Source organism: Megascapheus bottae, chromosome 19 (genome assembly GCF_031878675.1).
Source record: "Megascapheus bottae isolate mThoBot1 chromosome 19, mThoBot2.hap1, whole genome shotgun sequence".
NCBI lineage: Eukaryota > Metazoa > Chordata > Mammalia > Rodentia > Geomyidae > Megascapheus > Megascapheus bottae.
Genome location: NC_143527.1, coordinates 42,135,770 through 42,162,903, shown reverse-complemented (window position 1 = coordinate 42,162,903; position 27,134 = coordinate 42,135,770). Strand labels below are relative to the sequence as shown.

At 40.7% G+C, this 27,134-nt stretch overlaps 1 protein-coding gene across 3 annotated transcripts; it reads right to left on the bottom strand.

Moving 5' to 3' along the window:
* Nucleotides 1-23,638, bottom strand: Seh1l (SEH1 like nucleoporin). Of its 3 annotated transcripts, none has more exons than XM_090353451.1 (9): nt 23,483-23,638; nt 20,725-20,775; nt 17,661-17,807; nt 15,900-16,111; nt 12,273-12,371; nt 7,848-7,988; nt 6,306-6,463; nt 3,497-3,647; nt 1-725 (listed from the first exon to the last, which is right to left on the bottom strand). In XM_090353451.1, the coding sequence occupies exons 1-9, from the start codon at nt 23,591-23,593 to the stop codon at nt 524-526; spliced, it is 1,272 nt and encodes a 423-aa protein (XP_090209577.1). In that variant the 5' UTR covers nt 23,594-23,638; the 3' UTR covers nt 1-523. The 3 variants fall into 3 exon arrangements, with proteins under 3 accessions (XP_090209577.1, XP_090209578.1, XP_090209579.1); XM_090353453.1 differs by having other exon boundaries at nt 631-2,343; XM_090353452.1 differs by lacking the exon at nt 17,661-17,807.
* Nucleotides 23,639-27,134: the final 3,496 nt, after the last annotated feature.

The following is a 27,134-nucleotide window of genomic DNA, read 5'->3' as shown; positions in this document are numbered from 1 at the left end:
ATAACAAAAGGTAAATTTCTCTAAAAAACAAAACAAAATCCAAATTATGTTTTGCTGCTTTATACACAGGAATGATTTATTTTACATATTATATTCACTTGTAACATCAGACTGTAAAATTTAAAACATTTCTTAATGTCTCAGTGACAAAGTTGTATTCCATGATGATATGCTTTCACATTAACCAATATAACAAAGCAGAAGAGACTTAAGACCCTGGTAACAGTTCCGAATGAAATTTATAAAATGGGCACTTTGAAATCAACTAGTGTGTGATTTTCACAGTTAATATTGCTTATACGCATCTCATTTCATCAAAGGTTATCAACCAATAGAGCCAATGTTCCTTTGATGCAGACGCACAAACAAATTTAAGGTTCCAAACACTGTGGTTGTATGTAATACATGCAAGACAGACCCTAAATAAGAAAACTCTTCTGAAGGAAAATAAAGAAAACAAAAAGCAGCCAAGAAGGAAAGCATTTACAAGCATTTGAACAAGGCCTTTAAATGTTAAATCTGTTTAAACCCCTTCATTCTCAGGTAAGGGATTAAGAGGCCCAGAGAGATATCGTCTGCGAGGGTGAGGATACTGGAGGTTGGCAGTGTCAGCATCGCAAGAGTGCTCTACCAGAGGAGGAGGAGGAGGAGGAGGAGGAAGGAGCTGGGCAGAACTGGACCATCTCGATCCAGCCCGTGGGGAATCCAGAGGGGGAAAGAAATACCTGAAACAATTAAGACAGGAACAAAAACACCAAACAAAACATAAACGACAGGGGGGGAAAGAAAACAAACAAAAAGAAAACAGAAGAAAAAGAGAAAAGTAGTAAATACAAAGAGAACCAAAGAGGAGAAAATACATGCTGGAAAAAAAAAAAAGCTTTAGTATATTCATGCCAAAACTAACAGAACGTAATAGCACAAATCAAGACCCTTATTCAAATCAAGATTGCTTAGGCAAGTATAGAAACTTGAAAGAAATACAATCTGTTAAAACTTAAAATGTCAAAGAAATTATCAGTATGTTACCAAAAAAGGCGTTAACTTTATAAATTTAAGACATTTTCCTTTCTCAAACACTTGACGCTATTCTATAAATTTACAAATCTAATGTGTCTTCATTTTGAGCAATGCTTGCTCCATCTGTAGCAGCACACATTAGTAGTGCATACATAATACTAAAAACCAACTTCAGTACACTTTCACACAGCACATGGCTGGCTACCGTAACATATTTCTGATGAAATACAATCATTTGGACATACTTTTCTACCAAAAAAAAACCCCTTAGAATAGCCACAGAATTTTGATACACAAAAGAACTGAAAGAATTATTATGCCCTACTATTCTTTAGCCATTTTAGAACTTACCCGTAATATTATGCATTTTAGAAATGTAAATATTTATAGTTTTATCATCAAGTTCTGAAATGTAGAAGATATGAATTCACTGAAACAGAAAACTAAAGAAAAATCCTGAGACATAGAATGGAAATTAATTTGTGTGCATCTTTCCAGCATAGTTGTAACTACCTCTCTTAATGTTTCTCAATTACAGCCCAAGAGAAATTAAGCGGTAGAATAACACCATAAAGATACACATGCAAATATTAGAAACATTTACCTCTTTAGAGAGTATAAATTGCAAACTTAAAAAGGGTATTTCCATTTTACTACCAAATGAAAATAATACCAAATGTTTCTGTTGGCTACAAACTGTACAAATTACTCCCATCTCAACTCTAGCACTATTTTATTAATTACTTCCTTACTAACATCTTTTAAATATTACAAAGAAATGACAGAGTTGTATGGGGGTATCACGTATAAAGCAACTTTAGGTAAACAAATTAGCACTCAAAACAATCTTTCTGAAAAATATTTATTCAATCTTCAAATTAAAATTATAAAAAATTATCATTTCACCTAATAGTTGTAGAAAACAGAAGAGATATGCATATTATCTCCAAATGGAATTAAATGCTATTTCCCCTCCAACCAACTACTGATAAGGATGATAACAATCCTTTTAGTTTTTAGACTCAATTTCTGGAACATTTCAAAAAATTGTTTTGGTGACAATGTCTCAACAAAAAGCCTCTCCTTTTGTATGTCAAAAGTTTTAAATAGTGTCAACAAACTGACTCGTACAAAAAGATGATATACACTGCATTTGTAAAGGACTTTTGAACTGCATTTAGTAGTAAGCAGGCTGGTGTGTCTTGGGAGAGGTCAAACGGCGCTGGGGAAAAGGGAAAGGAGCTTGCTTTCCATTCCTGTGTGCATGCAACAAGCAGCAAAACACCAAAGTTACTCCAGTTAGCTTGTACTCAGCTGTGCTTTCTGTTAAAGGACATAATACAAATGGAGAAGGGAAAATGCATCACAGATCTAACACAGGTGGTTACTGTACAACAAGAATACAGATCAAAACATCAACACTACTACTAAAAAAAATGCAATACAGGCAGCAAGTCCTAAAATCATACTTTTAAAATATTATTAACTCTTTGCTTCATGAAATCATAATCTGCCACCTTCTGTATCCTGAAATCTTGATAGACAGAAATATTGCATATCATCTTTATAATAAGTTTTTTTTAATTTAATAAAAAGCTCTAAGTCAAATAATTGGCTTCTTTATTTTAAAAAGTAACCATTATTTAAAAAAAAACAATTCAAGAAAATTTAAATACAGATACACACAAGCTAGGATTTGAAGTTTTCTGAATTCTTATTGCAAATGTTAATGAAAACACATTAAAATAATTTTACCTTACAAATATACATATCTGAAGTGTGAGTATGAGAATAAAAAGAAGACTCTTTACCATCATATTGGGATTTTTGTCTTTTGCTTTGTCCAGAATTGACATAGTATGAGGCAAGAGTTCCACCCCTTAAGGCATATATACTTCCAGCCCTTGTGTTCAAGCTGCTTGGAAATTCAGAGGCCCTCCTTACTTCCTACTCAGTAGCTGAGATGATTGAAATGAGCTCCATCTGGCTAACTTAGTGGATTATTTACTATTTTAAAACTCAAGATCTCTGATTTTATAATTTCTTCTTACAAATATTAAAAGTTCAAAACACAAAAGCCAAATCATTTAACACACTCTATTATACAAAGCTTTATTATATATTATTTTAAATCTTGTTTATTTTGATATAAAGGCCACTCTACAAGTAATTAAAAACACTGATGGGAATCTAAAACTGCAATCCTCACTATTAACATTTCTTCTCACTGCCATAGAAGCAAAAGGCAACGCTTTAAACACTTCTACTGACAGACCATCAGGATACAGTTTAATGGCCTCACAATACCTGTACATATTAGGACTAAAGCTAACAATGGACTTCTTGAGTTCTAAGACTTCATTATGTGTGAATTTTTTCATTTCATCTTAAAATCCATAAATAACATATCTTTAGTATGACTACCAAAATAACTTGAAAAGAAGGTAATTTCTACTTTTCCTGTAAAACAGCCTACCTTCCAGAAGAAGATCCATTTAATGAGTTTTGAAGATTTGGAATATTTGAACCTAAGGAAGGAGTTGCGTTTCCCTGCTGAGAATTTCCACTGACTGGACTCCCATTACCTTTCAAAATACCAGTGCACTTCCAATTGTCCATATAGTTTGCTGAAAGGAAAGTGGTCAAACATATTAATGTGATTAGTAGTCTCCTGTGCTATGGACTGAGCCACTGCAGTGGTAATAATTTCATTAACATGACTAAAATCTATGCAGGTACAGACCTGCTTCCATGTCCTAAAACTACAAATAAAAAAATACAATAGAGGGGCTGGGAGTTTGGCCTAGTGGTCAAAGTGCTTGCCTAGCATGCATGAAGACCCGGGCTCGGTACCACATACATAGAAAAAAGCCAGAAGTGGTGCTGAGGCTCAAGTGGTAGAGTTCTAGCCTTGAGAAAGTCCAAGGATAGTGCTCAGGCCCTGAGCTCAAGCCCAGGACTGGCAAAAAAAAAAAAAAAAAAAAAAAAAATACAATAGAAACACATTTCTTTTCAAATACACTATTAAAGACAATCTTTATTTATTTGCCAGTCCTGGAATCTGAATTCAGGGCCTGAGCACTGTTCTTGAGCTTTCTCAAGGTTAGAGTTCTACCACTGGAGCCACAGCACCATTTCCAGCTTTTTTCTATATATGTGGTACCAAGGAATCAAACTCGGGTCTCCGTGCATGCTAGGCAAACACTCTTACCACTAGGCCTAACCCCCGGCCCCTAAAGACAATCTTTAAATAAAACATCTCTCTGAAGATTTAGGAAAAATTTAAATTAGTTTTCTAAAGAATTAATAAATTTAAAAAATACCATCCACTGACTGGGAGTTTGGCCTAGAGTGCTTGCCCAGCATGAATAAAGTTGAGGTTTCAATTCCTTGGTACCACATACATAGAAAAAGCTGTGGCTTGAGCTATGGTTCAAGTGGTAGAGCAGTAGGCCTTGAGAAAGCCCAAGCAAGGACAATGCTCAGGCCTGAGTTCAAGCCCCAGGACCAGCAAAAACAAAACAAAACACCATCCTTGTCTCTTCCTTACAAGATTAACAAAAACAATACCACAACACTATCACATAAGGAGGTTAATATCTAAATAAAACCTTGATCATTGATCATTCTTTTTGTGTGAGTGGACTAGAACTCGAGACTCTTAAACTTTAGCTTTTATATTCAAGGCTGGCACTCCATCACTTTAGCCATACCTCCAATTCCAACTTTTTTATGTCAGTTAATGTTATGTACTTTTCCCACCTAGACTGTATTCAAATCCTGATCCTGTTTCATCCCCCTGAGTAGTTAGGATTACAGGTCTGGCAGATGGCCTTTGATCATTTTTTTGTAGTTGTTTTTTGGTCATATAATAAGGAATAGACAGACATCTCTTCTTGGATCTCCAAGTATATTTTGTGGGTACACCTAATCTTTTTTTTTGGCCAGTCCTGGGCTTGAGCCCAGGGCCTGAGCACTGTCCTTGGACTTTCTTAAGACTAGAGCTTTACCACTTGAGCCACAGCATCACTTCCAGCTTTTTTTTTCTATACATGTGGTACCAAGGAATTGAACCCGTGTCCTCATGCATGCTAGGCAAGCACTCTAACACTAGGCCAAATTCCCGGCCCCTGTTTTTGTTTTGTTTTTTTTAATATGTGCTACCAAGGAATTGAATCCAGACCTTCATGCATGCTAGGCCAGGGCTCTACCATTAAGCCAAACTCCCGGCCCTACACCTAATATTTTTAGAGATGGATATTGATAACAAAGCCTTTGTGTAGGAGGGTTTGACAGGTTTTATCAAACATGACTTTATTCATTAAATACAATTGTAGCCCTGAGTTTGTAGTCATACATATTTATAGATATAGTAAATAATTTTTTGTTGGCAACACTGAATTAAGTTTTAACAGCTGTTTTCTTCCACATGAGAAATTGCAAAACAATTCACGAATGGGTAGGTAAACTTGTGTTCAAAATAACACAAATATTACAGTGGTTTTAACGTAGTTTGAAAAGGTAAATTCTTGCCAGGTGCAGTGGTTCACGCCTGTAATCCTAGCTACTTAGAAGGCTGAGATCTGAGGATCAAGGTTCAGAGTCAGTCTCCGCATTAAAGCACCTGAGACTCTTATCTCCAATTAACCCCTAGAAAACAGGAAGTGGGGCTTGGCTCAAGGATAGAGTGGTAGCCTTGAGCTGAAGAGCTCAGAGACAGCACCCAGGCCAAGTTCAAGCCACATGACCCACAAAAAAAAAAAAATAAAAACAAATTCTTAAGGTATTTCAGAGTTCATTTTTTTTTTTTTTTTTTTTTTTTGGCCAGTCCTGGGCTTGAGCTCAGGGCCTGAGCACTGTTCTTAAGACTTTCTCAGCACCACTTCCAGCTTTTTTCTATGTATGGGGTACCGAGGAATCGAACCCAAGTCTTTGTGCATGCTACACAAGCACTCTATCACTAGACAAAACTCGGTAAAATGAAAGTTCTAAAGTAAAAACAGAGTAAGCCAGGCTTTGGTGGCTCATGCCTATAGCCCTAGCTACTCAAGAGGCTGCAATCTGAAGATGGGGTTTGAAGACAGATGAGACAGAAAAGTTCATGTAAAACTTTTACCTTTAATTAACCACTCAAAAACCAGAAGTGGAGCTATGGTTCAAAGTGGTAGCGCACTAACCTTGAGCAAAAGAGCTCAGAGCAGCACCCAGGCCCTGAGTTCAAGCTCGACAACTAAAGGGAAAAAAAGAAACAGAAAGCAATCATTCCTCCTCCACTGAAATCTTACCTTTCCACAGCCTGACACAGCCATCATCTCCGGAAGATGCTAGTACTGTTCCTGTTATGTTCCAACTCACTCGCCACACCTGGGAATTATGATTATCAAACTGAGCCACTATATGGATTTCAAATTTTGTTGGTCCACCAGAGGAAGTAAGTTCTTTCCTATTAATTACAAAAAAAGGGAGGGGGGAATTCTGAGGAAAAGTTTAAAAAGAGTGTGTGTGTGTGTGTGTATGCATGCTATACTAACACAAATATATTTACCACATCTCTTATAATAATGTGAACAACTATATTTCATCCATGAATACAGCACTTTAGCTGGTTTGGTGTCATTTCATGTGAATTCCCCATGACCTAAAGTAATCCCAGTGATAATCAGTGACTTTTATTTATTTTTGTCAGTCCTGGGGCTTGAACTCAGGACTCGGGGCCTGGGTGCTGTCCTTGAGCTTTCTCAAGGCTAGCACTCTGCCACTTGAACACAGCACCACTTCTGGCTTTTTCTATGTATGTGGTATCAAGGAATGGAACCTGGGTCTTTGTGCATGCTAGGCAAGCAGTCTACCACTAAGCCAAACTCCCAGCCTAAATAAAAAAACTAAGTTGGACTTAGTGACTCATGTCTGTAATCCTAATTACTCATGAAGCTAAATCACAGTTCAACAGTCCATTCGGCTGGGCATCTGTAATCCTAGCTACTGAGACTGAGATCTGAGGATCGAGGTCAAAGCCAGCCAGGGGAAGACAATCTCTTCCCCTGAGACTCTTATCTTCAACTGACTACCAGAAAACTTGAAGTGGCTCTTTGGCTCAAGTGGTAGAGCAATAGCCTTGAGCTGAAGAGTTCAGGGACAATGCCCAGGCTGAGTTCAAGCCCCACAACCAAAAAAAAAAAAAAAAAAAAAAAACAGCCCATACAAAAGTTCACAGAATAGGCTGGGAGCATGGCCTAGCGGTAGAGTGCTTGCCTAGCTTGCACGAAGCCCTGGCTTCGACTACTTGGTACCTCATACTCAGAAAAAGCCAGAAGTGGTGCTGCGGTTCAAGTGGCAGAGCACTAGCCTTGAGTAAAAAGTGTTCAAGGACAATAGCCAGGCCCTGAGTTTAAGCCCCAGGACAGGCAAAAAAAAAAAAAAAAAAAAAAAGAGTTCACAGAACATCCATCTCAACCAATAAAAATGAGGACACAGTGGAGTATGCCTGCTCTCCTAGTTACTTGGAAAGGATAAACAGATGGATGGCAGTCTAGGCTGGCCCAGGCAAAAGTGAAACTCTATTAGAAAAATAACGAGAAAAAAATGGGCTGAACATATGACCCTAAAGTAATACAGCATCTGCCTAGCAACTGCAAGTCCTCGAGTTCAAATTACAGTACCATCAAAAAGGAACTGAGAATATACATTTCTCCTTGCTTAATATCTCATTCCCAAAACTCTTCAACAACCCATTCTTCAGAGCACGTTTCCTCTATTCTCTCTTCCACAAATATAGATAATAAGGAGGCAAGAATATATTCAAATTCATGATAGTTTCTAAAACTTACCTCACAGGCTTTAATGTAAATATTCTTACATCTTTGGTTGCTATTGCTAGAATGTGGAAAGATCTTCCCAAGTTTGGAGCAAATGCAATATCATGAACAGGATCAATAACTGTCATAAGTGTTTCAGCCTTTGCATATTTCCTAATTGAAAAAAAAAACTACATTAAAAATTGGAGAAACCAGCAAAACAACACATTATTGCACACGAGATTTTTTTTATTTTCCATATTGTTTGGTTAGTGTTTACCTCTGTAGTGTAGTGGCCCCCAAAAAAGATGTAACTCCTACTAATCTGAGAACATGATCAAACTGAGAACATGACCTTACTCTGAGTATGTATAGATCTCAGTATGAATTTAAATCTTATGAATTTAAGATGGGACTGATTCCAATGTCTAGTGCCTTTATTAAGAGAGAGAGGGGAGGGGGGAGATACCATGTTATCACAGAGGCAGAGACAGAGTTGCTGCCACAATCCAAAGAGAGCTCCTAGATTTATAAGAAACTGAAGGAAGCCAGAAACTAAAGAATTTCAGAACAATCACATTCCTGCCAACACCTTAATTTCAGATTTCTGGCTTCCAGATTTATTTTGGTGCCATTCCTAGGGCTTAAACTCAGGGTCTGGGCACCGTCCCTAAGCTTTCTTACTTAAGGCTGGTGTCTATCACTTGAGAAAACAGTTCCACTTCTGGCTTTTTGGTGGTTATGTGAAGATAAAAATCTTACAGACTTCCCAGCCCAGGCTGATTTTGAACATGTCAACCTCCTGAGTAGTTAGGATTGCAGGCATGAGCCACCAGCCCTTGGTGTAATATCTTCTTTTAGGGCATGATGGTTCATGATTATAATCCAGCATTCAAGAGGCTGAAGCAGGAGGATCAAGAGTCCAAGGCTGCACTCTCTTAAATGGTAGAACTCCAGTAGTGAATAGAACTCCCACATGGGCTTGAGCGTCAAAGTTCAAGACCCAGTGCTGCTAACACACACAAACACACAAGCACACGCATGCACACACACGCGCGCGCACACACACGCACACACGCACACACACACACACACACACACACACACAGTTCAAGGCCAGCCTAGGGTACATATGAAGACCCTGTCTAATGGGGGGAAGAGGACAATACAGGTTTTGTAATATCTGAAGATAAAGCTGATAAAAACAACATTTTAAAAATGGTAACAAAATGAAACATCCCTATAATTCTATTTCTGTGCCTATAAAAAGAGAATGAGAATATATGAAGGAGAAGGCAAGTCAGAGTTGTCTACTCAGTTGTCTAAGTCTTCAAGTGAATATTATACACATGACTGAAACACATATAATCTGTGTGTAGGAGGGACAGAGAGATAAGTTCATCCCACTATTTCCACAACAGTTTTCTAACATAATTGACTTTTTTTTTTTTAAACTCAGGGTCTGAGCACTGGCCCTGAGCTTTTTCTGATCAAAGCTAGCCCTCTAACTTACTTTGAGCCACACAGGTCCACTTCCAGTTGAGGGGAAGGAGGGGGCATGGGTTAATTGAAGATAAAAGTCTCATACTTTTCTGCCTGGGTTAGCTTTAAACCACAATCCTCAGATCTGTCTTCTGAGTAGTTAGGATTTTAGATATGAGCCACAGGCATCTGGCTCTACAACTGACTTCTTTAATCCAGCATGCTTTGGGAAATATCTACCAACAGGTATGCATCAAGGTTCTCTCCTTGACCTCTGCTCACCCTATAATCACCAAGGCAATATCACCTAAGTACTGGTCTTTGTGTGATCTGCACAAGCCTGGAAACTTCTAAGGCATGCAAAATAATCTCAAGTTGCCATGACATGCCAATAAAACTGAAAAATGCATTTTAATGTGATTCCCAGAAATTCTCCTCGACATTACAGTTTCTACACTACCTATAATCAAATAATCCCCTAATATATCAATATCAAAGACCAGAAATAGGAGAGATTAGTTGAGAGCACACACTGTGGGAAAAATGCCAGTGTGTGAATCTGAGCCTTATTAGTCACTGCCCCATAACTTCTATATCGACCCAAAACCCCACCTCCTGTGCTCAGGCCCTTAGAAAGTCTCTTCAGTTTATTTGCAAAATAGTGCTAATATAAAAGCTGCCTAGTCTATTTATAGAATTAAAATTTTAGAGATGGGGAATGTAGCTTAGTGGTAAATTTTTTGCCTAGCATACATAAAGCCCTGGGTTCCATTTCTCGGTACCACATACACAGAAAAAGCCAGAAGTGGCACTGTGGCTCAAGTGGTAGAAGCTCAGGGATAGAGCCCCGGCCCTGAGCTTAAGCCCCATGACTGGCAAAAAAAAAAAAAAATTACATATGAAAGTACCCTGTCATCTACATAAATATAAAATGTATTTTTGGGGGCGGGAGTTTGGCCTAGTGGTTAAAGTGCTTGCCTAGCATGCATGAAGACCCGGGTTCGATTCCTTGGTATCACATATATAGGAAAAAAAAAAGCCGGAAGTGATGCTGAGGCTCAAGTGGTAGAGCACTAGGCTTGAGGAAAGCCCAAGGACAGTGCTCAGGCCCTGAGTTCAGGCCCCAGGACTGGCAGAAAGAAAGAAAAGAAAAAATAAAAGAAGGGGCCGGGAGTTTGGTCTAGTGGTTAAAGTGCTTGCCTAGCATGCACGAAGACCTGGGTTCGATTCCTTGGTACCACATGCATAGAAAAAAGCCGGAAGTGGTGCTGAGGCTCAAGTGGTAGAGCTCTAGCCTTGAGAAAGTCCAAGGACAGTGCTCAGATCCTGAGCTCAAGCCTAGGACTGGCAAAAAAAAAAACCAAAAAACAAAAAAACACAAAATGTATTTTCTTGAGGCCTTCTCTTCTACATGGCCCACATCCAGATCCTCTTGATAACCATATATATATGTATGTATATATATAGTCCTTGGGCGTTTCTCAAGGCTAGAGCTCTACCACTTGAGCTACAGCACCATTTCTGGCTCCCTGCCCCGATACCATTTCTTAAGTTATTCTTTTATGATCAATTTCTCTCCATCCCCACTGCCACTACTGTATTTCAAAGCCAACAAGACTTATAACAGGGCCAGGAGTTTGGCCTAGTGATAGAGTGCTTCCGTAGGACGCACAAAGCCCTAGGTTCAATTCCTCAGTACCACATACACAGCAAAAGGCAGAAATGGTGCTGTGGCTCTAGTGGTAGACTCTAGCCTTGAGAAAACCCAAGGACAGTGCTCAGGCCCTGAGTTCAAGCCCTGGGACTGGAAAAAAAAAAAATAAGACAGTAACCTCACTCATGTTCTCCTTCACAGGAGTTCCCACACTTACGGAAAAGTTAAACCATCATCGAATCCTATTACTCTACCATGACTCTGAAGATTACACTGCAACACTGGACCCTATCACAGGTTAAGAGTCTTGGCTATTTCTTATCATACTCCTTTTTCTTATTGTGCTCCAACCACTGTCTTTTACCTATTATGTTCCAGTCACTATTCATACATACATACCCAAATATATATACATAAATATAAACACACAGGGGCCGGGAGTTTGGCCTAGTGGTTAAAGTGCTTGCCTCGCATGCATGAAGACCCGGGTTCGATTCCTCGGTACCACATGCATAGAAAAAAGCTGGAAGTGGTGCTGAGGCTCAAGTGGTAGAGCTCTAGCCTTGAGAAAGTCCAAGGACAGTGCTCAGGCCCTGAGCTCAAGCCCAGGACTGGCAAAAAAAAAATAAATAAATAAATAAATATAAACACACATATACATATGTGTATGTGTGTGTGTGTGTGTGTGTGTGTGTGTGTGTGTGTGTGTGGTCTCTCTCTTATTCCCTGGGCCTTACCAAATGCAATCTTCTCCACATAGAGTGCTACTCCTTCTGTCTGGCTAACTTGTGCTTATAAGTAGGTTTTCCTGTAGGTAAACCTTCTGGTTCTCTAATCCTTTCTGGACTAGGTTCCTCCAGGAATAAATTCTTTAACACCCTGATGATTTCAGCTCATGAAGTTTACCTCTTAGCATTATTTTTTGTTCTTCCTGAAAGAAGGTATATATTAAGAAATCAATTACCTTTCCTCTCAACCCTACATTAGCAGAGCCTAGCACAAACTGGATTCATGTCACATACCTATAGTCCCAAGTCCGGAGAAGGCTGAAATGAAAGAACCAACTGAGCCCACTGGGTTTAAGACAAGCCTGACCATAATAACAAGGCCCATTTCAAAAACAAAACAAGTAGGGAGCATGGAATACCAAAACAAAAAAGAAAAGAAACAAACAACCTTATATATTAAAGTCTAACACAAAACTTGACACATTATAGGAAATATCTAAATGTAAGTGATACATATTCAGTTAATACATAAAGGAAGAATATTTTAAACCTAAATGTAATTTTGAACAGTAAGGAGTACCAAAACAGACTGACCTGGTGTTTTCATTGTATTCAAAAACCTGAACCTTGGCCATTGCATTTGGACTAGTGTCATCACTTCCTACAGCTATCATTGGGGAATGAGCACGAGAGCTAGAAAGAAAAGTAAAAACAATTTACATAAATAATCAAAATGCCAAGTTCAAAGGATTAAAAAAAAACAGGAGTCAAGCAGACATACAACCTACCAGTTAGCCTGTCCCTATGTGACAATTAGATCTCTGACATACACCTCCACAACAACTACCAAGTATGAGAATATCATGTACATGAACTAGAGACTCCTGGATTTTTTAATCTATTTATTTATTTTTTATTTTTTTATTTTTTATTTTTTGGTAGGTCATAGGGCTTGATATCGGCCTGGGCACTGTACCTGAGCTCAAGGATACCACCCTACGCCTGGGCCTGGGTGTTGTCCCTGAGCTCTTTAGCTCAAGGGTATCATCCTACCCTTGAGCCCAGCCCCACTTTCCATTTTCTAGAGGTTAACTGGAGATAAGAGTCTCAGGTTCTTTTGTGCCTGGGCTGGCTTTGAACCTTGAGCCTCAGATCTCAGCCTCCTGAGTAGCTAAGATTACAGGCGGAGAGCCACCACGCCAGCTTTAATCTATATTTAGATAGAAAGCTCTTTTCCCAAAAGAAAAAGCTTCAAACATTTAATAGATTAAAAATAAACCTGAAACAAAAAAAAATAAATCTCAGATACATTAGCAGTTTTTTGTCCTGAAAGATCTAGCAATTAAAATATAAAATGAAGGGGGGAGGGAGGGAGGGAGAGAATGGGAAACAGGACATGAGAAAGGGTATCAATATTTGTGAAGTAATATACCTTCTATGTGATGAATATAATGTAACCCTTCTATTAATTACAATAAAAATATATAAAAAATTTTAAAATAAAATATAAAATGAGGGAGGAACCAAACTGTAACAAACTTCATGATAAAAAAAATGTTCAGCTCTTTCTGCAAATAGGAGAAATTCAGGTGGAAGGAGAATTATAAATATGTATGAGGGTGTGTGACTACTTAAGATGTATTGTAAACATGTGGAAACTTTAACAATGAAATACTCTGCAATTTTAAAAGCAAAAAAAAAAAACCTTATGCATATATAAAAATTTTGGACTAATGGGGCCTGGAGTTTGGCCTAGTGGTAGAGTGCTTGCCTAGCATGCACGAAGACCTGGGTTCATTCCTCGGTACCACATACATAGAAAAAAGCTGGAAGTGGTGCTGAGGCTCAAGTGGTAGAGCTCTAGCCTTAAGAAAACCCAATGACAGTGCTCAGGCCCTGAGCCTAAGCCCAGGACTGGCCAAAAAGAAATATATATATATATATATTTAGACTGTAAATACTATTATTAATCTTGTCAGTACACAAGCAATATGAAAAAACATAAGAGATACAACAATCTATATAAAGAAGAAAATAAGCTAGTTTTTTGTTATTTTGGTTTTTTTTTTTTTTTTTTCAGTCTTGGGGCTTGAACTCAGTCCTTGGACAGCTCAAAGCTAGCGTTCTACCACCTGATCCACAGCGCCACTTCTGGATTTTTCTGTGTATGTGGTACTAAGGAATTGAACCTAGGGCTTCGTGCTTGCTAGGTGGGCACTCTACCACTAGGCTATACCCCCAGTCCTCTTTTTTTTTTTTTAAAACAGAAGCAATAATGTAGCAACATAAATCAACAAGTAGGGATACAAAGTTGAAGTCTGATAACAGCCAACATAACTAAAACAACTATTAACATTACCTATTAACATTACCAAAAATTAAAGTATCAAGGAGTCATCATGGGAGGAGGAAACACTCCCAAATATGCTATCTATATTCTTTTTCCTGCCAGTCCTGGAGCTTTCTCAAGGCTAGAGCTCTACCACTTTAGCCACAGCACCACTTCTGGCTTTTTTCTATGTATGTGGTACCAAGTAATCGAACCTGGGTCTTCATGTATGCTAGGCAAGCACTCTACCACTAAGCCAAACTCCTAGCCCTACTATATCTTTTTTTAAATTAGTGAATATGAACACTGTTTAAACACATCAAGACAGAACATTAGTAGTATCTGACTAAAGTCTAAAAGTCAAACAATTAAAACCATGTGTTTCAGGCCAGGAGAAAGGCCTAGTAGGTTTTGCCTAGCAGGTACAAAGCCCTGGATTTGATTCCTTGGTACCATATACCCAGAAACAGCTGGAAGTGGTGCAGTGACTTAAGTGATAAGAGCCTTGAAAAAGCTCAGAGCCTAGGCTCTGAGTTCAAGCCCCAGGACTGGGAAAAAATAATACTTATTAATAATAATATATAACACTTAGGAACAGTACAGAAATAGGCATGGTGATTCACAACTGTAACCTTAGAACTTAGAAGACAGAGACAGAAAACCCTCAAGTTTAAAGTTAACCTGGGACACATGGCAAAATCCTGGGAGAAGAAGAAGACAGGGAAGACTAGCTATACCAACATATGGAAAACTACCAAATGTGTTTGTAAGTGAATAAAAATAACTACAAAGAAGGAGAATGAGTCTGTACATATCTGTATGTTTATTGACTCCCTTATGTATTCGTGTTCATATAGTGTATAACTTCATGTCTTTCTATGAGTACGTTAAATACATAAAATGTATATACATGAAAAACAGTCAGAAAGTCCATCCCAAGATATTTACAACAGATGAGTTTTTTGGGGTTTGTTGTTGTTTTTGTTTTTTTGTCAGTCATGGGACTTGAACTCTGGGCCTGGGCATTGTCTCTATGCACTTCAGCTCAAGGCTACCGCCCGACTTCTTGAACCACAGCACCACTTCCAGTTTTCTGGTAGTTAATTGGAGTTAAGAGTCTCACTGATTTTAGTGCCATGGCTAGCTTTGAACTGTGATCCTCCTGAGTAGCTAGGATTACAGGCATGAGCCACCTCACCCAGCTACAATGGATGAGTTCTTTAGCAAAGTAAAAGGAACAACAACAACAAAAAAAAAGATTCCAAGGCAGAAAAGGGAAATGCTTCTAGATGACAAATCTTCAAAAAAGAAAAAAAAATTGAGATAATAAATCATCAAAATTTAATGCTTAAAATCTACTAACCTGGGCTGGGAGTTTGGCCTAGTGGTAGAGTGCTTGCCTAGTATGCATGAAGACCCAGGTTCAATTCCTTGGTACCATAGCTGGCAAAAAAAAATCTACCAACCTGACTCTTGGGAGGCCAGGAGCAGAATGTTAAACTTGACAAAGCTAATGAAAGGTGGACTTGTCATGGTTTTGTCAACTTGCTTCAATTTTGACTCACAAAGGAGATGAATGTCTGAGGTTATTTCCAAAGAGGATTAACTTATGGGAGGAAAAGCCACTCTCAACAGAAATGACACCACTCATCGGTTGGTGGGCCCAGAGTGAATAAAAAAGGAAAAAGAAGAAAGTTAGCCCAGGGGCTGGCACTCTCTTTCTCTGCTCCCTGGCATGGTGATCAAAACCACTCTGCTTCACTCTTCTTTCCCTATAATAGAATGATATGTCTGAAACATTGAGCCCAATAAATCTTTTCTCCCTTAAAGAAAAAATCCCTAGCTTTTTCTTTATATAACTAGAATATCAGAGGTTAGATATGTAAGCTTACCTTGAAGGGTTCCAAGAAATACAACTACAGCTTAGCTTGCATGAGATCTCATGCTGCAGAGACCATTGGCTGAGATTCATAACATCTGGTGCCTCATATATTCTAACTATGCCATCTGCTGAACAGGTCGCTAACATAAGACCCATATGCTTGGGAGCAAATTTCACATCTGTAACAGATGTTCTGCTATCTACTAGAGTTGTCCTCTTCACCTGAAAAAGATAATACACAATTTAAATCATAAATGAAAGAAAACATGGTAGATATTATAAACACAAAAGTGCTCATTCATAAGCTGGGCAAGGTGGCTCATGCCTATAATCCTAGCTACTCAGGAAGCTGTGATTTGACGATCCTGGTTCAAAGCCAGACTGGGCACTAAAGTCTGTGAGACTCATCTCCAATTAACCACTAGAAAACCACAAGTGGCTGAAGGGGTAGTGAGATAGCCTTGAGCTCAGAAACAGTGCCCAGGCCCAGAGTCCACGGGGGGGGGGGGGGGGGGGGGGGGAACTCTTTCATTTGGGGTTTTATGGGACTAGGGGTTATTTTGTTTTGTGTGTGTGTCTGCATGTGTGTCTATGCGTGCGCACACACACTGTAACTAGGCCTTACATTGGGGGTTACGTACTCTTGCTCTGCTTCTTCGTTTTTCATTCACAGCTGGCACTCTACCATTTGAGCCAACCTGCAGCCAGCATTTTGCTGGTTTATTGGAGCTAAGAGTCTCATAGATATATCTCAACCTCCTGAGTAGCTAGGATTACAGGATCAAGCCATTGGTACCTGCCTTGTCTAAGTTTTTTTTTAAGCCTGTCTGGGTTCCCATTCTCTCCAAAGCACTTTGTAAAACACCACATCCATAACAATTACTAACAAATTAATGACCTTTAATTAATTACTGCCTTTAAGAGAGAATGTCTTAGAAACCTCAATTTAATATGTGCATAATTTCTTTGACTACTTACAAAACTAGAAAACATTACAAATTTTTATATAGACAGGACTGTAGTGCAAAGCATGCTGCAGGCATTAAGTAAATAGAGGGCATGCAACTTCTCTTAAACCTAAATGTCATATAACCCCACTTGGACTGCCACTGTCCTAGAAAGGAAGAATTCACAAAATACCTGCAGCCGTGACAGACAGAACAGGGTGGTACTGGAAAAGGAGATTCTTACTATATACACCCTTTTATGACTTTTAGATTTTATACCACACGTGACTATCCATTACGAAAAATTATAAAGGGAAAAACAAAAGGCTGCAGTACAAAAATCTTCAATAAAATTGTTGGAAAGGTTCTTGCTGTATAGATTAGGAATTGGAGCTGCACAATAATTATGTTCTTTTCCAATCAACTATATCCATCAAGGCCAGGATAAAGCTTAAAGTAGGTACACATAAAGGAGAATATATTTTGTAAGGAAAGTACTATAAAACAAGGGTCTAGAATGGAATTCTGAAGTAGAGTACATGTTTTGGCATATGTGAGGCCCTACATTCAGTTCATAGTACTGAATTGATAGGAGGGGCACAATGGAAACAAGCTTTCAAGAACATTAGAGAATAGTTTAGAAAGCTATATATTAATTGACACCAAATGAAATCGGACTAAACAAGACATAAGGTACAGTGGAGCTGATAAATTAGGAAGAAGTGGTGACATTACCAAGTGACTGAGGAAATTACTCTTAGTACCACCACGAATTCCCAATATTCCCATGCCTGTCTCCACGAGGACACAAACAAATGTCTCACCCAGTGACTTTGTCCTCTCAACTTATCATTTGATTCTCCCACTATTTCTTCCCATACAGCAGCTGTTCGGTCAAAAGAACAGGAAGCCAAAACCTGTCCAAATTCAGGATGGGCCCATGTCACACGCCATACAGATCCACTGTGTGTCTAGAGGTTTTTAAAAAACAAAGAAAACAAAACTGAGTTTACTCATATTTCACACATACAAAGTTTTTCTTTTGAAAAAAGGAGTTCAGGGCCGGGAGTTTGGCCTAGTGGTTAAAGTGCTTGCCTAGCATGCATGAAGACCCGGGTACGATTCCTCGGTACCACATACATAGAAAAAAGCCGGAAGTGGTGCTGAGGCTCAAGTGGTAGAGCTCTAGCCTTGAGAAAGTCCAAGGACAGTGCTCAGGCCCTGAGCTCAAGCCCAGGACTGGCCAAAAAGAAAAAAAAAAAGAAAAAAAGAGTTCATACTTTTTATCTGAGTAATAGAAAAAAGTTGATCAATGTGACGTTCTAAAAGCAGCAGGCAAACCAATAATTGACTGAATGTTAGTTACTTGCCAGTTACTTTTCGTAAGTTGATTATCTCAAGTGTTTTGTTATAATGCTAGGAAGGCTTCTATCATAAACATTATTCATAGTAACCCAATAATACAGATAATTCAAACATCCTTCAACTGGTGAATGGATATGCCACAAAATGTGATATAGTTACACAACAGCATTAAAAACAGACTACTGACAAAAGACAAACTGATGAACATTAAAACACAATACAGGTAAAGCAATGGGATATAAAGGACTATCTATAAGGTATTATGGTTTGGACGTCAAGTACCCCCCGGAAAGAATCATGTGCTAGGTACTCCATTCCTAGCAGGTGATACTATTTGGGGAAGTTCTAGAAACTTGAGGGGGGGCATAGTTGGAAGATGGAAGTCACTGAGAGCAGGTGCTTGGGATTATCTTCACTCTTTCCTGTCTCCCTGCCTCCTGTCCAGTGTGAGATGAAGAACCACTTCTGCCACATACTGCAGCTACTATGATGACTAGACTGAACCCTCTGGAATGAAGGTCAAAATAAATCCTGTTTTAAGTTTGCAGTTGTTTTGGTCACAACAATGAGAAAGCTAAATACATAAGGATTCAATCTATACAACATTTTTAGCAAAGATGAAAGTATATAGCCTAGGCTGGCCATGAACTCACAATCCTCCTTCTTCAGCCTCCGGAGTATTTGTGTCACCAACCAGGCTCAGTCTGATCTCAAACTCTGGTCAATTCTTTCTCTCTTTTAGATTCAGTGCTGGAATATGCTCTGCTGGTGAGCTACATTCTCAGACTTTAAAACTGGCAAATTTAACTGAGTAATTAAATCAAAGAATTTAAATTAAGGAATATACCAGGCAACAGTAGCTTCACCTATAATCACTCAGGTGGCTAAGATCCAGAGGATCACAGGTCAAAGCCAGCTCAGACAGAAAAGACCTCAAAACTCCATTTCCAAAATATCTAGCCAAAAGTGAGCTGACTAGAGGTATGGTTCAAGTGGTAGACTGTCACTAAAGTAAGCAAGGTGAGTGAGACACAGGCCCCAAGTTCAAACTGTGATACTCAGAAGAAAAAAAAAAAAAAACAAGAAGTGAAGCAATGTATAAAACATCACAATGAAATCTTCCACTATAGGGGACCAGGAGTGTGGCCTACTGATAAAGCACATGCATGATGCCCTGGATTCAATTCCTTGGTACCATATACACAGAAAAAGCCAGAAGTAGTACTGTGGCTCAAGTGGTACTGTGATAGTCTCTTGAGAAAGCTCATGGGCAATGCTCAGGCTCTGAGTTCAAGCCCCAGGATTGAAAAAAAAGAAATTTTCCAGTATATAACAAACATATGCTAATAAAAAACAGTAAGATGAAATATGATTTTTGTAAAAATCACTGTTAATAAAATCTTAAAAAAACAGTAAGAAACAAATACAAGTTCATGCCTGTAATCTTAGCTACTTGAGGGGCTGAGCTTGAGGATTATGGTTCAAAGCCAGCCCAGGCATGAAAGTCTATGAGAGTTGTTTTTTTTTTTTTTTGGCCCTTTTCCAGGGCTCAAACTTAGGGCCTGGTCACTTCCCTTGGACACTTTTTGCTCAAGGCTAGTGTTCTGTCACTTGAGCCACAACACCACTTCTGGCTTTTTCTATGTATGTGGTTCCAGGGAATAGAAAGCAGGGTTTCATACACGGTAGGCAAGCACACTACCACTAGGCCACGCTCCCAGCCAAGACACAGCTCCAATTAACCACCAGAAAACCAGAAGTGGCACTGTGGCTAAAAGTGGTAAAGTGCTAGGGTATTGTAGCTTACTTTAGTGACATTCTACCAATTGAGATATGCCTCTAGCCAGTCAGCTTTTGGCTATTTTGGTAATGGAGTTTTGAGGACTTTTCTGTCTGAGCTGGCTTTGATCTGTTATCCTCTGGATCTTAGCCACCTAAGTGGTTAGGATTACAGGTGCAGCCATTGGACAATGCCCAGGCACTGAGTTTGACCTCCAGGACTGGCCAAAAAAAAAAAAAAAAAGCCTCAGAGACAGAGCCAAAGCCCTAAGTTCAGGTCCATGAACAACTAAAACAAAGAAACAACAAAAAAAAAAAAACCTATCTACTCAGGAAGCTGAGAATTGAGGTTCTAAGTCATCCAACAAATACAAGACACTTTTATCTCCAATTAACCAACAAAAAAGCCAGAAATGAAAGTGTGGCTCAAATACTAGACTACCAGATTTGAATAAAAGAGGTAAGCAAGGCCCTAAGTTTGAGCTCCTACTGATACCAAAAAAGAGAAAAGTAAAGAATATAATAGAGAGCTAAAAATACAATGATACAGAATTACAGATTTCCTTATTTATAACTTCACTGCACTACATTTCTATTATTTTAATAGCAAAAAAAAAAGTTAACTGCCTTTTCAGGAAAAGAATCAGGTATATATTTTGTAATCTCCTTCAAAGTGATTATCAGGTCTTAACACTGCAAATAGTAAACATTGCAACTCTTTTGAATCAAAGTAAAAATACTAACCTTCCAGCTAGCAGTACAATGCCAATCTCCACTTTCACTTTTATCCCATACCTGTATGAAAACAAAAGGCAGATATTTTATACAAAAAAACACCAAAAATTGATGCCAAGCATAAGAGAGGAGCTTAAAATTCACACACACACACACACACAAAACATTCATTCAAATATTTACTAAGAACCTTGAATGTGTCAGATGCACTGGGTCAAGCATGATCCAGAAACTGAAATCAGGAAATAGAGACAATCGTAGTTATGGTCTAGTGACAGTCTATTCTTTCACTTCATGCACACAAGTGCCTGTGTGCACGCACACACACACATACCTATCTCTCTCTCCTGTGTGCTCGAGGTGTGTGTGTGTGTGACTTATAGTTCTACTACTGGGCAAACAACCTAATCCCTACATTGTAATTACTGACAGCAGCTAGGTTTTTTTTGCTTGTTTTGTTGGCCATGGGGCTTGAACTCTGGGCCTGGGTACTGTCCCTGAGCTCTTCAGCTCAAGGCTACCACCCTACGCTGGAGCCACAGCCCCAGTTTTCTAGCGATTAATTGAAGATAAGAGTCTCCTGTTCTTTAGTGCCCAGTCTGGCTTTTAACCTTGATCCTCAGATCTCACCCTCCAGAGTAGCTAGGATTATAGGCATGAGCCACTGTGCACAGCTAGCAGTTAGGTTTTATAATTACTAAAACACTGCTCCTAGGAAAGATGTGATTTAGAGTCCTGTGAATCTCTGGTATAACATTTTCACCAGCCAATTAATACATAACCATGTTTTATTCAACACCTACATTTCTGCTTAAAGACATATTATTTAATACACAGCGTTGATCCATCAACACTGAACTCAGAGCCAACAGTGCCTAAAAGATGCTTATCTAACACATATGTATGGTAGTAAGGCACAACACAGCCTTCTTTGCTTAGAAACACTTCAGCATGACACTACATACCCATATGAAGGCTAGGCACTGGTGGATCACAACTATATCCTAGCTACTTAGGCACTTAGCTATTTAGCTATATCCTAGCTAATTCAAAACCAGCCAGGGGAGGAAAGTGCCTGAGATTCATATCTCCAATCAATCACCAAAATCACCAAAAAGCCAGAGTGATAGAGCACTAGCCATGAGCAAAAGAGGTCAGGGACAGTGTGCAGGCCCTGAGTTCAAGCCCTATGATACACACATACACACACACACCCACAAACACACACAATGCAAGAAACTGTGACATTGTGTGTGTGGGGGGGGGGAGCTTGTTCAAAGTACAACCAAAATAAGATGGTAGAATACTACCTTGTTCCATGTAAGCTGGAAAAGCATTAAAAAAATTCAAACTTTTTATCATCCCAGGTGTCTACGAATGACTGCAAAAACTTGGAAAGTGGACTTTGGGGTTACCAATACATTAGTGAGTAGAACAAAAGTCACTAACACAAAGCCCACAATGTAAATCATGTCCTAGTTCAAGGACAATGCCCAGGCCCTGAGTTCAAGCCCCAGGACAGGGGAGGGGGAGAGGGAGAGGGGGAGGGGGAGAGGGAGGGGGAGAGAGGGAGGGAGAGGGAGGGGGGAGAGAGGGAGGGAGAGAGACAGAGACTTCATCTACAAGAAGCTGGGTGAGCTATAGCTCTTTGTCATCTCATCTTTAGCAGGAAATGTGAATAGAAGGATCAAAGTCTAGACAAGGCAGGTTAAAAAGTGAGATCCTATCTCAAATCCTAGGAAACACCAAACTCTAACTTCAAACTCCATTGTCACCCCAAACATAAGTGTTTAACTTTTACTAATAAAAATGGGTACACGTGTGTGCATAAATATATGGCTTAGCCAAGGCAGGAAAATCTGTGGGACTCTTATCTCCAATAAACTACAGGAAAACGTGCTGGGCTTCAAGTGGTAGAGCACAAAAAGGGCTCAGGGACAGTGCCTAGGCCAAGTTCAAGCCCTCGCACCAGCAAAAAAGGACTGCGAAATGTAGTCGGAAATGTGAGCCAAGTGACAGAGCACAGGGCTAACAAGCACCAGGACCTGCGTTCAAACCAGGGATTATCCGATAATAATAACCGATACTGCCTGAGAACGTATCTGAGGTTACCAAACCCCAGACATCCTGTTATGGATCTCTCCTCGTCCTGCAGTCCAACAGACGTGAGCAGAGACAAGGGGGGCGCACTCTGATTCTTAGCTGCCAATTAAAGAACCCCCCTGGATGCAGCAAATGTTTTGTTATTTTTGTGAACTCCAAAAACAATCCCAGGTGAAGTAACTGGTGACCCGCACAGAACCTGACACACACAACAACCGGGTAAAGTCTTCCCTTCAGGCGCCGTCGGAAAGCACCAAGGCGCAAAAAGTGTGTGCCCCCTAAGGAGTACCGGGCCCCGCTAAGCGACACCCAAGACCCCAGCGGATGGACGCCCACGGCCCAGCTGGCGCATGCGCTCAGCGGCTGGGCGGCGAGAGCGCGCACGTGGCGCAATGTTGTCCCGCGCAGGCGCACTGGAGCCCAATCGCCGGGGATGCGGGGCTGTCGTGACTGCACAATACCCGGGCGGGAAGGGCCGTCGCTGCTTCTAGATGTGTCAGCGCGGGCCTGCCGGCCGAAGATGACAACAGTTCCGGGAGCTCGGTGCCTCGTGCCCGGTAGCATACGCGGAAGTTGTGACGCGTTCTTTTACTCCACGCCAGCGTCCGGTTTCCCCCCCTCCCATCTCACTCCCTCGCTCCAGGCCCGGGAACGCCACGCGCACCTTGACGCTGTGGTCACTGGAGCAGGTGGCCATCCGCCTCCCGTGGAAGTCGAAAGAGACATCGTGGATTAGATCCTTGTGGTCCGCCGCGATGCTGCGCGCCACAAACATGGCTTCCGCAGACGCTCCGCCTCCGTCCGCCTCCGCCCGCGGACACCCGCCTTACCGCGGTCGCACGCACGGCGTCTGCGCGTCCCCGCGGCCGCACGCACGGCACGTCAGCGCATCCCCGCGGCCGGCTCTCCTCCCCCGCCCCCTCCCGCCCCGGAGACACTCCCCTGCGGTGGGCGGGGCCTGCGGTGGGCGGGGCCTGCGCTCCCCTGGGCTCCGAGATGGGCTGAGGTCAAAGTACCGGAAGCTCGGTGTCCCGGGAAAAATGAAAAAGAGAGAGAAACGTTCCCACACATCCCTGGCCCTGAGTCCGGGTCGGTCGGCATTTGACTTCTCGCCGGAGACGTCCAGCGGCGGCTTTGGTTCCTTAATCTAAGGAGCCAAGGACTGGGAGAGAGCAGGCTCCTTGGCCGGGAGCGAAGGCAGCGGGCCTGCAGAGAGAGTTACAGGGTCCTAGGGGAGGAAGGGTGGCCCCAGGCCAGCCGCCGAGGGCACCTGGCTGCCCACTGGTAGACCAGTATCCTGGACCGTGCAGGGGCTTGGGTTCAATCCTCAGCAGACGAATGGGTGGAAGGTTAGATCCCACTCCCGGAACCACATTCACCTGTTACCATCAGGTAACTTGCACAGAAAGGGAAAGGGCTGTATACTACTGTTTCTCCCAGCATCTCTCCTGGGTTGTATTATCTGTAATATAGAAAGGAAGAAGGGTAGAAAGAACAAAGCCAAGCCTAGTAAATTATTAAATAATATTCGTGGTCATGTTTCTGATGTTAATGACACTGCCTTTACTGACATAGTTTTTTTGTTTGTTTGGTTTGGTTTTTTGTTTTGGGGTTTTTGCCATTCCTGGAGCTTAATCTCAGCTTTGAGCCCAAGGCTAGAGCTCTACCACTTGAGCCACAGCCCCAGTTCCGGCTTTTTTTTTCTATTTATGTGGTACTGAGGAATCAAACCCAGGGCTTCAGGCATACTAAGCAAGCACTCAGTGATTTACCCCTAAGCCACATTTCCAACCCTGGCATAGGGACTGAAGTCAGGGCCTGTGCACTGTCCTTGGGCTTTCCTCAAGGCTAGTGCTCTACCTCTTGACCCACAGCACCACTTCTGGCTTTCTATATGTGTGGTACGGAGGCATCGAACCCGGCTCCCTCCTGTGCTGGCATAGAGTTTCTTTTAGGTTTCATTCCAGTTTCCAGCTAATAAGGACATTTAATTAGGAAACTATTATTTTACTTTATCAGCTTTTTCCTATCAATACATTCATAAAAATTTTAATGCTGCCAATTACTATTTTGCTTTGGTTTGAGTTTTGTGGACAGGGTCAATCTGTGTCTGATCTCAAACCCCCCTGGGTGAAGGGGATCCTGAGGCAGTCTCCTGAGTAGCGGGGAACATCCTGCCATACTATCCATCAACAGACTGAGAAGTAGCATGACCCCAGCAGTTCCATGGGTACTTTCTTCTGTTTGTTATACCAAATCCCCAGAGATAACCACTATCCTTGTTCCTAACAGCACAAGTCATTGTAACAGCTAATTTTTTTGTGTGGCCTTGTCTTGGTGATGATGCTAGCTATTGATTCAAACACTGTGATGTTGCTGTGAAGGTATTTTGAATCTTCAAGTAGATTGCCTTTGATAATATGGATAGGCCTCATGCATTGAACTATCTCAAGATCAAAAACTGAGGTTTTCTTCTTGAATACTTGTTTCTTAAACATGACATTTGCAATATGATGTAAAAATCAATGTTAATAAAATCTTAAAAAAAAACGGGTAGGGGAGGGAAATGGGGACCAAGACATGAGAAAGGGTATCAATGTATATGAAGTAATGCACCCTCTATTTGGTGAATATAATGTAACCCTTCTATTAATTACAATAAAAATATATGGAAAAAAACTGAGGTTTTCTTTTCTTGAATATGCCAATACTAGGGCTTAAACTCAGGACCTGGGCATTCTGTTAACTTTTTGGTTCAAGGCTGGGACTCTACCACTTGAGCCACAATTCCACTTCTGGCTTTATGATTATGATTATTATTATTATTTGCCAATCCTGGGCTTGAATTCAGGGCCTGAGCCCTGTTCTTGGTCTTTCTCAAGGCTAGAGCTCTACCACTTGAGCCACAGCATCACTTCCAGCTTTTTTCTATGTATGTGGTACCAAAGAATGGAACCTGGGTGTTCATAGATGCTAGGCAAGCACTGTACCACTAGGCCAAACTCCCAACCCCTTTGATTGTTTTTTGGAGATATGTGTCTCATGGATTTTCCTGCCCAGACTGGCTTCCAATTTTTATCCTCAGATCTCAGCCTCCTGAGTAGCTAGGATTTCAGACTTGAGTCATTGAAGCCTGGATCCTATGACTCTTCCGTACAACTAGGACAAAATTGTCCTTTAACACTAGCATGGGTCTGCTTACCGTTCTTTAAAGTGTGAAGCAAATAGTGTCAGCCTGCTATATTGAGGCCAAGATAAAAACTACAAAAGTCATTTTAGGGTTTTTCTCAGTATTTAGTAATGACAAGGTATTAATTAATAGTACATTTCTCTAGAACTCTACCACTTAAGTCACAGCACCACTTCCAGCTATTTCTGGTACTGAAGAAATGAACCCAGGGCTTCATTCATGCTAGGCATGCACTCTATCCTTAGGCCACACTCCTAGCCCTATCATTTGTTTTTAAAGATAAAATTAAATATATATAGACCTATATCCCTCTTAATAGTTCTGTTTCTCTGGAAGACTCTGCTTAATTCAGTTTGCTTTGATTCGTACATTCTGTAGATGGACTGCACAACATGTACCTTTTTCTACCTAGCATTTGTTTGTTCTATATGGTATTTGTGAGATTCATCCATTCAACTGATGATGGATCTCTGGAATAAGAAATGCCCACCTAGGCCGGGTGTGGTGGCTCACACCTGTAATCCTAGCTACTCAGGAGGCTGAGATCTAAGGATCTTGGTTCAAAGCCAGTCCTGGCACTAAAGTCTGTGAGACTCTTCTTACTTTTTTTTTTTTGCCAGTCCTGGGTTTGAGCTTAGGGCCTGAGCACTGTCCTTGGATTTTCTCAAGGCTAGAGCTCTACCACTTGAGCCTCAGCACTACTTCCAGCTTCTTTCTATGTATGTGGTACCAAGGAATCAAACCCAAGTCTTCATGCTAGGCAAGCACTCTACCATTAGACTAAAGTCCTCTCATCTTCAATTAAACCACTAGAAAATGGGAAGTGGCACTGTGGCTCAAGGGGTAGGACAATAGCCTTGAGCTGAAAAGCAGCATCCAGGCCCAGAGTTCAAGTCCTACCACCAAAAAAAAAAAAAGAAATGCCCACCTAGAGCTGGGAGCATGAGCTAGTTGTAGCATGCTTGCCTAGCATGCACGACGCCCTGGGTTCAATTCATAAATAGAAAAGGCCAGAAGTGGTGCTGTGGCTCAAGTAATAGAGCTGCTAGTCTTGAGAAAGTCCAAGGACAGTGCCCAGGCCCTGAGTTCAAGCCCCAAGACTGGCACAAAGAAAGAAGAAAGAAAG